This window comes from Ochlerotatus camptorhynchus, unplaced genomic scaffold (genome assembly GCF_037179485.1).
Source record: "Ochlerotatus camptorhynchus isolate MF236.1 unplaced genomic scaffold, CSIRO-AGI_Acam_v1.1 ptg000207l, whole genome shotgun sequence".
NCBI lineage: Eukaryota > Metazoa > Arthropoda > Insecta > Diptera > Culicidae > Ochlerotatus > Ochlerotatus camptorhynchus.
Window position 1 is genome coordinate 268,354 of NW_027040697.1, and position 14,158 is coordinate 282,511.

The window sequence follows — 14,158 nt, forward strand, 5'->3', positions numbered from 1 at the left end:
GCGTCATAATAAAGAGTATAAACAGAGAGAACCACGCTCAAATTCCTATTCCTACACAAAACACAAGCTCCTGCTGCAGTTAACAAATAACATTTATTATATAAGACCACGTAGTCCTACGTCACCATTGCGTACAACCCCATTGACCAATGCACGGAATGAACTCACGACCAAAATTGACGTTTGAGCGGTGCAGTGTTTACTAAAAATGAACACATGATGTAATGCTCGCGTAGCTTTAGAAAAGGGCCTATCAACTTTATAAACAATGTGTTGGGCCCTTTTTACGCGAACCAAAGAACACCCACGCAAACCAAGAGCACTATCGGGAAGGGGACAACTTATCCTACCCGATGGTGTTGTTGGTTTGCGTGGGCGTACTTCGGTTCGCGCGAAAAGGGCTTAACAAGTTTTGTGTACAAAAGTTGATAGGCCTTTTTTAAATGTTACGCGATCATTATTCATGTGTTCATTTTTAGTAAACACGGTACCGCTTAAACGTCAAATTTGTTCGTGCAGTCCATTCCGTGCATTGGTCAATAGGGCTGTTCATTGTAGTTTTTTTTTCGGTGCGAGTCACGCTATAGTCTGTTGTTCGATAGCAACTCATTGTTGCGGTGGATTCTCATTGTTGGAAGTTCGTTCGCTTTTTCCATTGCCCCGTTGCAAGCAAACTACTAGTGGAGGTGTCAGTGTAAATAAATCTGACGATTGAATACAGTTTGGCGGCTAGCAATTGAAAGCTCTCCATGGTAGAGATTGCGAATTTTATGAAATCGCTGGACGTGAGTCCCACTCATATAATCGCTACTTATCGCATATTGGAGGAAAAATAAATGTATGTAAAAATAGCTAAACTAAATAAAAAACAGTGAACTCTATGTAACTCGATATTGAAGGGACCATCGAGATATAGAATATCGAATTATAGAACAACAATCACATAGAAAATAACTATCGCAGTAGCCATGACATTATATTTTACTATGGTTATATAAATTTATATCGAGTTAGTGGACATCAAGTTATGGAGAGTTGATTGTATAACCAACTCGACCGACAAGACTGTTGGAAAAATCTATGTACCCGAGTAGACCCGACAGTGACTTTTGGTACATTAGTACTTCTTATCATAATTGATCAAATATCGTTAATTTTGGCTGCCAAAATTTGCAATTTTCAGAGAAATATTAATTAGAAATTAGTAAAGTTTTCCTTTAAAATCGCTTTACAAAGCAAACGAAGTGAATTGCAATATTGCTGTCTTTAGAAAAGTAGCATATTTGGATGATATTGAAAAACATGTAGTACATGTCGAATCGATTAGTTAAGTTTTATAATGCCAAAAACTGATTTTAAGTTAGTCCTGACAAAAATCCATTTATGTCTCGTTAGACTTATGACGTAAAAACTTGGTGTCTTGAGCAAAGTTTCATGAAATTCATAGTTCTACAAATTTGCCGAAGACATTAACATATTATATTGTGATTATAACAAGCCAGCATTCAAAGTGTTAAACACACATTTATATGCATAATTCAGAATATGCAGAATAACATTTCAAGAAGCTTCTTCGCAGACAACGTTGAACGCTAAAACATCGGGAAAGATGACAGAAGAGGTTTGACCATCTTTTCAGAATGGTCCCACTGTGAACCGTTGGCGATTATCTTTTCATTATGCCGATGGGAAGTCAGTCTAGGTACGCATGGAACCTGCGGGGGGCACCGTTGAATATGTGTGAGTACTTCCCACCAGAATTCCCAGATAGCGTGGTGCTAGGGAAATACGGTGATGTAAAGTGTGTAGTTCAGGAGAAATTCCCAGCTGACTTGGGCTTCGTCAGGCACACAGGTGTGCCGGGTCTATATATGGATGGAGATTCCCAACTCGCTGCATTTCCTCAATCGAAAGGGGATGCATTCCAGACCCAAGCGGAAGGATCGGAAGCAGCCATTACGACAACGAACGGAACAAGAAAACCATCAATGGAATGAATAAGTGAGCAGTAGGGTAGAGAACTATTTCGGCCTAATCGCCCATTTTGGGCCTAACGAGCAGAAAACTTCAAATAAATCCATGATTTCAGGGTTAACAAGTCAATTATGCGTTTGGTACGATACTTTAGCTAATAAGCAACCGAACAAAGTCAATTAGAACGCGTGATATGAAGGTTTGCACCGATAATTCTCAAAAACAAAAGAAGCGCTACGACCGAATCAATTTGTATCTTCATCCAATAGGCCGAAGTGAATTCATTGGCGTTTCAACGGTGTTGCAATGCGTTAGGCCGAGTTTAGAATCCGTAGGCCGAGTTTGGCGTCAAGAAGCAGTGTTCGACTTTTGACAATATCTCAACGATTGGTTTCTCTTTATCAAATCTTACGGTACGTACGGAAAGGTAAATAAATTTGGAAGCCATCAGTGATAATTACATTCCGTTTGGTGCTAAACTGAGCTATATTATGAAAGACTAAGTGCGGGTTGTGCTTAATAGGCCGGAAATGGGCTAGTTAACCCTACCAGTACGTACGCTGGCGATCGCATTTGCTTTCTCCTTTGGGGTGATAAAGAGCTAATCGTCATCATATTCGTCTCTGAGAGGTGGAATGGGTTTGGGATGAGTTTTCAATGCCTTGGCTACCTACCAGAATGGTCTGGAGCGGTCGTCCAGATGCTTTCATTTCGGAGTGAGTCCATTCAAGCAATCTACCTGTTAAGATCAGCCATTTCACGTTTCTTGTCCAGATCTCCAGTCCTCTGAAACTGGAGTCTACGAACATTTCTCAAGCGAATCAGTAATTGGGTATGGTAATCAATAGCAACAAACTGCACCCAGTTGACGTGGTGGTAGTCTTTGCGCAGGCTTGGAGCAGGAGCCACGTTGATGCCGACTTCAAGCACCACCGGGTGGTGGTCGGAACTGAGATCATTGTGCACCTCCGGCTTGAATTATCCGATGTTCGACAGGAAAAAGTCCAGGGTGGAGAGATTTGCCGCAGGAGAGATGAAAGTTTGTTCTCCCGGAAACTGCACAGTGTACAGTCCATGTTGTGCGTGATCGAATAATAGACTTTCGTTCCGGTTCCGCTGGTAGTTTCGCCAAGTTTCATGACGGGCATTCAGGTCACCCCCAACGATGAATCGGGAGCTAGTACGAGTGATGGCGGTCAGGTCGTCCTTGAATTTGCTTGCTAATCCGTTGATGGCGGCACACCGCCGAGGACAGTAAACAGCGATGAACCGAACATTTCCAGTTGGCGATTCCACCTCCACACTAAAAGCCTCGATGATAAAAGTGCGGTTGTGAGGCAGAGTGTAGAACTAGATTCCTTTCTTGACGACAACCGCAACACCACTCCCTGGAGCTGGTGCGATCAAGCCGGATAATGTTGTGGTCAGGTAACCAGAATCTGTCACCGGACTTGGATCTGTTCGGGCTTCTTGAAGCACTCCCGAAGAGCACCGGTCATATTGACGAAGATTTCCATCAGTTCATCTGCTGAGAACAGATCGGGTTGTTGTTTTATGCTGTTGAACCAGAATCCAGGGGGGAGATCTTTGGCCAGCAGAATCACCTGAAGTTTTTTGAGCGGATGCACCCGTAAATTCGCTTGCACATGCTGAGCAGCACGAACAGGCGGAAAATCATCTGGAGCACTGTCTGTCGGAACCCTGATGAGCACCCCAACAGTTGACGCATTTTAACGCCACGGCTCCTTCCACAGGGCAGTCGGAAGTGACGTGTTCTTCAGTGCAATTGATGCAGCGTTGCTTGAAGTTAAAGTTGCGGGTATCGTGTCCAAAATTGAGGTACCGTTGGTACTGCGTTACGTCATGATGGCCGCCACGGTATGATGAAGGAATAGATCGATCGGATGGCTTGCAGCGCATTGAGCGTCACCGTCCCTTTCTTGAAAAGGAAAAGGCAATCCGGGTACATCCGGGTACGTTTCCGGGTACATCTTCACGTTTTCATATCTCCGTATCGTGTCGTCATACAAAAGACAACGATTGGGGCCAGCCCGATCCTTGCTTTCGGCTTCGATCATCTTGGGGTCGAAGTTCGGTAGGTTCACAATGACTACCTTGAAGGACTTCTCACCGGGGATGTCATGAGTGAAGTATTTCGCCTTGGAATCCTACAGGTACTTCACGGTTACTTCATACTCCGCTTTGGTACGGAGCATCACCACTAGTGGAGGAAGCTTATCTTTCGTCGCAGAATTTTCATTTTCGGCGGCATCGCCGAAATCACCGATGTCGATGACGTTCGTCACGGTAACACCGTCGCGGCCACTCGCACCCTCACCACTGTTCTCCGTTTTCTCTCGGAGCTTGCTCCGGGAGCGCTATCTTCCCATCATACGATGCGTTCGGCACTACTGACGACGCAAACAAACGCGCAGTAAATCTGCGAACGCTTGGAAAACAAACTATTAACTTATCGAACAACTCGACAGAGCGAGCAAAAACCAAACTGAACTGCTTACGGGCAAGCAGATAATCCGCCAAATTGAAGTCGATGAGGTGCTCCATATTAATAGGCTGGTACACGGTCAATTGCACCATCCAAGATCTTGTTGACCAGCGAAGACCCGTATCATGTATCCGATTCAAGATACCTTTGTAAAAAGCTTTGAGAACAAAACACAGTAATATGACGCTTCGTCCATAGTATCCCACTTTCCGGTCTTCCTTCTTAGGAAGGTTCACTTAGGCGCCCTGAATCCAGTCCGTTGGAAAATTCGATGTGTCTCAGCATCTCTGCGTATATGTGATCGACCCGAAGGCCTTGTTGGATTTCATGCTTCGGAGAGCTGCTTCTATCTCTTGCAATTATTGAACCTCGGAGCTGACGCGAGTATGGCTGGTTGGTCGTTGAAACTTGTTGAAGTTGTTTGAAGTGTTCAAACCAACGTTTCAGCTGGTCAATCAGTGGGGTTGGTAAGCTGCTGACCAGTCGCGTCTTACACAGGCACCGTTGGGTTCATTCTCCACTCCACTCCACTCCACTTCACTCAAGTGTTTTGAGATATCGTTGAGGAATATCACTAGTTGTTGCAGTTTTCTATCCTTCGTCAGGGAGTCCAACCACGCTCGCTGGTCCCGTCTACTAGAACACTTGACTTCCTTCTATAGAGCCGAATACCGTTGATGAGTTTCGACCTTGGCTCCTCTATTTCTATTCCACTCTTTCTCGGCCTGGAAAGCAAATGCTCCTCGATCTTCCACCACGTTCCATCCGTGATCCATTCAGTTAACAAAGTTGTCACTTGTTTTGAAAAAACAGAAAATAGGGTAGAGAACTACTTCGGCCTAAGCGCCCATTTTGGACCTATAAAGCAGAAAACATCAAATAAATCCATGATTTCGGCGTTAACAGGTAGATCTCTTTGCTGATTTCTTTGAGAGCGTATTTAGTAAAGCATCACCTGTTCAACGTCAAGCAGGCTTCGGGCAGATTCCGTCTCATAACATAAATCTACAATGCATCCAGTTTTCTCCAGACGATGTTCAGAAAGCCCTCGAAAATCTCGATTCAACGAAAGGACCCGGAACGGACAGCCTGCCTGCGCTTCAAGACAGAACGTTCTCAAATGCATGGAAAACAGTATCCATAGTACCGATCCACAAGTCTGGAAATAAAAAATGTGTCTCCAATTATCGTGGTATATCAATACTTTGCACTCTCAGTAAGATGTTGGAGAAACTGATGCACACAGCTCTCTGCAGAGTTACTGCCCCGATCATCTCCAACAGCCAGCACGGTTTTATGAATCACCGCTCAACGACATCAAACCTAATGTGTTATGTGTCAGCGATATCACGTGATATAGCATCAAAACAGCAAGTGGATTCGGTTGACGTCGATTTTGCGAAAGCTTTCGATACAGTTCAGCACAACCTCATCATTAGAAAAATGAATCATATTGGATTCCCCACCTGGATCACGGAATGGCTCAACTCGTACCTGTCTGACCGCAATGCTTTCGTGGTGGTAAATTCCGTACGCTCCAGGACCTTCGACACTCCATCTGGCGTACCACAAGGCAGTGTTCTCGGTCCTCTTATTTTTATCATCTATGTGAATGACTTGTGTGAGCTGCTCTCATCGTCCAAACTGTCTTAGGCTGATGACCTAAAATTTTTCCGTGTAATTGTTTCTCCTGCTGACTGTGTTGCAGTACAAGAAGATATACCTAAATCGTTTGCTAGTCTGGTGAGGTGACAACGGCATGCGAGTCAACAGCAAAAAATGCAAAGTGATATCCTTCACCCGCAGCAATAGAGTTACTCTTCATCCATACTGCATGGGACCGGATTCTCTAGAGCTTGCTTGAGCTTGAGCTTGATTGACCGTCCACGGTTGCTACTCTGTTACTGCCAGATCAGCTGTAATTACACAGAGAACCAATAGACGATGCTTGGGACTAGCAATCATCCTCAATGTGTAAAAACTGGTGATCTTAAATTAGGCAATACCAGCGCCGGACGCGCCCGAACACAGGTCAAGAAAGGAATGGGAAGGATTGTGTTGACATGACACTCGCTTTGATGGAAGCCGAGAACACCTCTGCACTTCCACGAGGAATCACTGGGATGTTGGATAAGAGGGTTGGGTTTGCAGCAGGGTTCGTTTTGGTAAACGATAAGCTGAATTGATGTCCTAACGATCATATAACGCGAAGGAGCTTGGGACTAAACCCACGGTCTTCTGCTCAGTAAGCAAAAACGTTTGCCACTAGGCAGACGAGCACCTTTTTAATCACCGAGTTGCTGTTATTACCATGTAGTCATATTAACAAATAAAACGATTGACGAATCTTGAATGTGGATGGGCCTGAGATTAGACTCATGATGTTCTGCTCAGTAAGCAAAAACGGTTGCTCTAAGGCCACCGAGCCCCTCATATCACATAATACCGTTGCTCAAATTTGTGTATCCATTCAAACCCGGAACCAACGACAACAACGAGTTTCGCAAAATACACGATACACAAGCGATTTTACCATAAATCTCTTTGATATGTAAGGACCTGGGACCGCGTTTTTCTGCTCAGTAAGCAGGCCACTGTAACCGACGATCTTTCAAATCCGAAAACAAAAAACTACGAAAAAGTATTTAGGCCTTCATTAAGTTCCACTTTCACGCGACGTTCAATGACAGGGTCCTATCCAGGATTACATCTGAAAAATCCAAATCTGGCCAACGCCCACCTAAACCTGTTCTAATCCGCCTGAAATGACTAACGAATGGAAGACTTTGACTACCCAGCCATGCAATAGTCTCATTCCGTGCCTTATGGCAACTTGATGATTCTATTGCGCTCATCTTTTGGCACCACCCAGGGGAGACTTGGTCCTGTACCCAATGCTTAACTTATCTCCATTCCGCTCAGCTACTCGCAATTTCTTGTGATATAGTGGGCGGAATATTATTATATGAGACAATTCAATGCAGACGTCTTTCCAAATTTTGCAGATCGACAGGTAATCGGTGAGTTACCACGATAGTTGCTATTCAACAACTCGACAACGTCCCATCGTCAACGCCTGCTATGATAATTTCCCATTGCAGACGCCAACGAAATGACGTCATCGAGCTATCGATCAACTACCCTGGTTATCGCCTGGTACCTTATAGCACGATGCTAGGAGGCGAACCGGAAGAATCGATGAGCTACCTCTCCCCCTGCATGGGACCGGATTCCCTAGAACGTGTAAACTCAATCTGCGATCTAGGCGTTACGATAGATTCCAGGTTAACGTTTTCCGAACACATAAGCATCGTAACTGCCAAAGCATATACTGTGCTTGGTTTCATTCATCCTCATGCTTCTGGTTTCACCGACGTTTATTGCCTCAAGACACTATTCTGCTCGCGGGTTCGTAGTATCTTAGAATATGCTTCCCCAATGTGGTCTCCATTTTACACTACGCATATTCTTACGATTGAACGGATTCAGAAAAGCTTCATGAGGTTTGCTTTACGTCAGCGCCCATGGAATGATCCAGTCATTCTTCCCAGTTATCCAGACCGATGCATGCTGATTGATTTGGAATTTCTCTCAGCAAGACGTATCAAATTGCAACGACTGTTCATCTTCGAGATAATCACCGGCAATGTGGACTGTCCCGAACTCCTGGAACGGATTCCATGGAACATTCCTCCTCGAAGATTTCGTAACTCCCCATTACTGGCAATTCCATCCTACAGAACTAACTTTGGATTCAATATCTGTTTTAATTCATGTTTGCGATCCTTTAATGATGTTTGTAATGAGTTTGATTTTACCATGTCCAAAAATGTGTTTAGTAATAGAATAAGAGGTTTAGATTAAAAAAGATTTAGTTTTAAGTAATCAGTCTGTACGACGTAGTCGAAGACGGCGTGCAATAAATAATAAATTGTGCGTTTGGTAAAATACTTTAGTTCAAATGCTATCGAACGAAGTCAATAAGAACGCGTGATATGAATGTTTGCTCCCAAAATTTCCAAATACAAATGAAGCGCTCCGACCCAATCAATCTTTATCATCATCCGATAGGCCGAAGTGAATTCATTGGCGTTTCAATGGCGTTTCAATGCGTTAGGCCGAGTTTAGAATCCGTAGGCCGAGTTTGGCGGCAAGAAGCAGTGTTAGACTTTAAACAATATCATAACAACTTGTTTCTCTTTATCAAATCTCAAAAGCTAAATAAATTTCGAAGCCATAAGTAATAAAAGGTGGAAGCCTACCCCGCCACTTCAACCCTGTTCCCGTGCGAACATATGCATACGACCGAATATTTGTACCCATCATCTACATGATAGCAAGTGCCAGTCGTACTCGTGTGTACATTATTACCACTCACGCGTTGACCTGCTCTGATAATGCTTTATGACCATCCATCCATCCATCCATCCATCCAGTCAGGCAAGACGGGGGTACGGCATAGGGAATGACGGGGTAAGACGGCCATCTTTTGGATTTTTGAAACAATCAACTCTTGAAAAACATATATTTTAAAAGTTCTTTGTTATAGTGAAGTTGATGTTGTAAAACACATTTAGCTTGACACCAGATGAATCGTCAGAATTAACTACAACAAAATTGAGTATGGCGGCGGCTGGCACTTGATATTTTGTGTTTATGCTACAATTAGAACAACATAAGTCTGTTCGATGTACTTACTTATGTGTGAGGTATTTCAAAAGCTGTTTCACCTTGACTTGTTTCGGGGTAAGACGGCCACTTTTGGATGGGATGTGTTTATACCTCAAGGTTGCAACTGAATGCAGCAATTAGCAATATTTCGTTTCTGATGCACATCAGGCTTGTAAGGTTTGTACTCGAAAAAAAAATGCACCATTTTTATCCGTGTGTAACTTTTTTTATCCGTGGGTAAAAATTGATGAAAATCTGGGTATAACTAGTTTGGAGTGAATTGTTTACATGTGCAAAATTTCATAACAATCGGTTCAGTGGTTATTGAGATGTCATCGAAAAAAGAAGAAAATCGCCGGAGAATTTTGCGCGCCGTCATGGAAAATCCGACTGCGACCATGAGATGGATCGGAAGACAACTGGGAATCACCCATACAACTGTGTCTCGGGTGGTAAAATCGTTTAAGGAGTCCCAGACGACCGAGCGGCGGGCTGGAAGTGGAAGAAAATCGAAGACAGCTGACCCTGTGAAGGCCCGGAAGGTTTTGGATTATTTTAAGTGTAATCCGGACCTTTCGATTCGCGACGCGGCTCTGAAGGCAAAGTGTTCCGCCTGGTTCATTTAGCAAACCATGAAACGAGCTGGGCTTCGTCTATTCAAGATCCGGAAAGCACCGAACCGACGTGATCAATCAAACACGGCGGCCAAATCCCGCGCAAGGAAGCTGTATCGAGAGTGATTAACGAAACCGATGTGTGTGGTTGGTTATGGATGACGAAACCTACATCAAGGCAGACGCAAATCAGATACCGGGGCTGGAGTTCTACGTTGCCAAATCACGGTTTGATGTTCCGGAAGAAATAAGGAAGAAGAAAGTGAACAAATTCGCCAAAAAATACTTGCTCTGGCAGGCCATATGCCAAAGCGGTAAACTGAGTAAACCGTACATCACAATGGGTGCCTCTAGAAGCGTCTGTTGCCCTTCCTGCGGTCCCACGGAGGCGAGACATTATTTTAGCCGGACCTGGCATCATGCCATTACGCGCGATCGACGTTGGATTGGTACAGAGACAATAACGTTGTTTTTGTACCAAAAACCGCCAACCCCCCAAATTCACCAGAGATTCGTACGGTGATAAGATTTTGGGCCATAATGAAGGCCAAATCGGCACACATTTTCCGAAGACAACAACTTCATAAATAAAGAGATTTTCAACCACGGGCAATTTCTTAGATGCTCAACCCAGCAAACATTGGAAGCAGAATATGACCTTATTTAGGCAAAAATGTACTTCTTCAGCTAAAATATTGCCTATTCAGCCTTTAACCATCACACATTTTTGGTTGGGAAGACATCAACGTTCATGTGAAGTTCACGTGCCACGTAGTGAGTGAATTCTAAACTAATTTGTCCACAATTTAGAAGATCTGGGTCAGCTGAACTACTTTCTCAAAGTCGGGAACTTCCGATATAGTCAAGATCTCTATAAGATAGGCTCGCCAACGCAAACCATAACCGTCGCGTAGAGAAAGTCTTCCTCTATCCGAGGTGATGTTGATTTGCCTTGATTTTCTAGAAATCATCGAAAGAAGTAATTGTTTTCAAAAGCTGTTACGCCCTAATTCCTGCTCTATCTAGCACTGTTATCTAACCTATTAACTTTGACCCACTGTACCACTTTGGCGAAGACGGTAGACTTCTATATGGCCAGGATCATGTGATATTCCATGAGGTCGTCTTACCCTTGGACCGCAAGACCGCATGTTTTATGACCTTGCTTCATTCAGACTTTTTTGCCTCGTGCGTCCTGAAAATCAATGAACTTAGTGAAAGTGTTCTAAATATCAATATTCAGTTATTAATCGCGTAAATTTTACATAGTTTTGGCGACATTTTACTTAAAGCTTAGGGTGGTCATCTTACCCCGTCATCCCCTTCATTTTATTATTATAGCAGGAAATCTTCCACAAACACGATTCGATGCTGGAATGATATGAACCAGTTCTGTTGTGGCGGACGGTAGCGTTGCTTGTCTGGAGAGACCATTTCTTCTGCAGTGGAATTTATAATTATTTTCATATAACCCTCTGTCAGAACGGCGGACCAAAACAAAAACATAGAGTGAGAAAAAAAAGGCGCGAGAGCAAACGGTCGGCTTTGGCAAAAAAAGAAATGAGAGTTTAGAGCAGACCGTTGAGTGTGAATTGTTCATCCCGTGATTCTTGTGACTCTGTGTTCTGAACCACGCAGTGTGTGCGCAGCAAAAATTAATTTTTCTGGACCAGTGTGATCCAACGTGGCTCGGCCGTCATATTGCGATTATTCAAATTGTTTGTGTTCTGGGAAGCCTGACTAGAATGAAGCGTCCGAGGTTTTGATTAAAACGGATGTGTTTGTATGAGCAATTGTTTGGACATAATTTGGAGTTTTAATTAATTTTGTTCTCAGTAACCATTTTAACGAAAAAAGAAAATAATAATAGAGCAAGTGCTGTAGGAGATTTGCTCTGATAGCCTGCTGAACTGTGAATAAACGTTGTGTTCAAAAGCCAAACTGATCCAGGGAAGATAAAGTGATACTGGCAACCATAATCTACTAGATCAACATGGAGTTCGTTCCGTAAGTTATTGACGAAACACTTGACTCTAGACAAGAGAGACAACACAATTATCAGTTCACCACGAATTCCTAATAGCAAATTTGTTTATTATCGGGGTTGGAACCAGGTCCAACCCAGTGTGAAACCGAACTTTTTGTCAGTGCGAACCTGAACCTGAAGAAGGTTTAAAAAACAAACGGTCAAACTGACGTTTGTTAGAAAACAAGCATAGCTTGTTTTGATACCCGATCCAGGTTGGAACTGAATAATAAACAAATTCGCCATAAGTGAAAACGGGTATCGAGTATCGATCAACTACATCAAAGTTACAACATGTCAGATGGCCCTTACTCCAAAATTAAATCAATGTGTGTTGATTTGCGAGAAATAATCTTTCAAAGCCATTGAATACATTATTCGTCTATTGAGTTCTCCAAGCAGGATCTCACGAACACTACACTAATAGCATAATTTTACACACACTAGCGTATACTGTCATGTGCACGGTAAGAATCAAACATCCATTTATGAGTAAAAGTGAACCCATTGTAAATAAGAGCGGCACCACTAATTAATGAGTAATTCATTATGCCAATTGAGTAGTAACTGTTACCTAGTGTTAGCAGAAACTCATTTTTGTTAAAATAATTTACTCATTAATGAGTAAAACCATCTTTATCAAAACTGGGTTAACATTTACTCACAAAAGGGTACTTGACTGTTACCGTGCAAGCGTAGGGTTTGTTTTCATTTTGTTGTTTATTTTTACTTTAGAATGACAGTTCTTACAGCAAACAAAAAAAATCTCACAGCTAACAAAAAATTTCATCTCACTAACACACGCAAATCGCACCAATACGAACCCGGCTGGAGAGGACTATAGGCCTTTCTGATGTGTTGTTGATGATTTAAATAGTGGAATACCAGAGACGAACGCAAAGACTGAAGCCAAAATAATCAATTGAACCGTTAAACGATGATTCAAACAAGCAAAGTAAATAAACATTGCTGTTATTAGTGAAAGTATTGCATTGATTACTACAGGGCTGGTAGCGAGTCACTTTTTAGTGACTTGGTCGCTTTTTTCAAGCCAGTCACTAAACAGTCTCCTTTTTAGGACCAAGTCACTAAAGATTGAGCATTCTTTGCTTTGTGACATTAGTCGTCTTTCTCTATCTACAGGGTGTCTGCTCATTTTTCTAAATAAAATTTCCTGAGTTTTCCAGGTTTTTCCAGAACTTTAACGTTTATAATAAGAAAGCTTTTTTTCAATGCGCTAAAATATGCTTTTTTGTAGATCAAAAACTACAGCAAATAGCTTAAACGTTTTTAAAACATGGCAATCAGTTTTACAGAAACAGTTTTACAATAAAATCCATTGAATGTTAACACATATTTAATTTCTCACTTTAATAAAACTAAAAAGCTTACTTAGTTAGAGTACGTCCAAGATCTAAAACAATTCAATGCCTTGAATTTTCATTGCTTCCATGAACAAGTTTCTAGATATTGAAAATTTTGTGCCAGAATTAGGGGAAAAAATGCGTAATTAACTTTATGAAGACCGGAAGGCGAACCAGCCACAGGCTGAAAGCCTCCCTAATAAAGAAAACTTAACTTAACTTTATGAAAGATAAGCGATCTTCATGGCAGTCCCATTAACTTCACAACAATGGTAGAAACTTTAGGAAAGTTCTGAGGAATGAAGGTCCATAAGAAAACAGCGGGAACATAAAGGAATTTAACACACTGAAAATATGGGAAACTTTCTGGATGAATTTTCAGAAACTTTTATGAAGTTCCTAGAGTTTCAGAGAACTTTACAGGTGTCAAGTGAACTTAAGAAATATTGAAAACTTGAGAGGTATTGTGTATTTTTTTTAAAGAAGTTCTAAGCACCTCACACAAGCTAGATCTAGAGTTCTTTGGGGCTTTTTAGATCTTCAGAGCAGTTCTCGTAACTTCAGTTTAAACTTTTGGAGGAGTTTAAAGATCTATAATAGTAAATTTATAAAAAAAAAATCAGGATAGTGCCATGATGTGCTGAAAAAAAATTCGAGAACTATTAAGATGTTACAAGAATTTCAAGGAAGTACAGAGACCTTCAGAGAATTTATGAAAACTCTAGAAATATTTCAGGAGCTACACAGAAGTCCAGGGAAATTTAAAGGTGTTTACGGGAATTCCATTTATTTCCGAGCAGAACCGAAATCTTCAATAGAATTGAGAGCTTTAGAGAAACTAAGAGAACATCAAACAGATCAAAGAATCAAAGGGCAGTTCAAATAATTTCAAGGAAATTGTAGAAACCTTAAAGAAGGTTCGACAAACTCAGGAAATTTCCGAAAAATTGTCGGTTTTCATCTCTTTTTGCCAGTGGTGGCGAGGGAGGACACCCCTCACCAT

At 42.1% G+C, this 14,158-nt stretch overlaps 1 protein-coding gene across 2 annotated transcripts in view; it reads left to right on the forward strand.

Annotated features, from left to right (window-relative positions):
• The window catches only part of LOC135703042 (galactokinase-like), a 267,293-nt gene that overhangs the window by 164,758 nt on the left and 88,377 nt on the right, over positions 1–14,158 (forward strand). Inside the window, exon 1 of one of the 2 annotated variants that reach the window (XM_065224149.1) lies at positions 11,744–11,772. The exons of the other annotated variant lie outside the window; for it this stretch is intronic. Coding sequence (XP_065080221.1) covers positions 11,759–11,772 — 14 coding nt within the window. The 5' untranslated portion in view covers positions 11,744–11,758. Of the gene's footprint in view, positions 1–11,743; positions 11,773–14,158 lie in introns of those variants that run through there. 2 annotated transcript variants of the gene reach the window in all.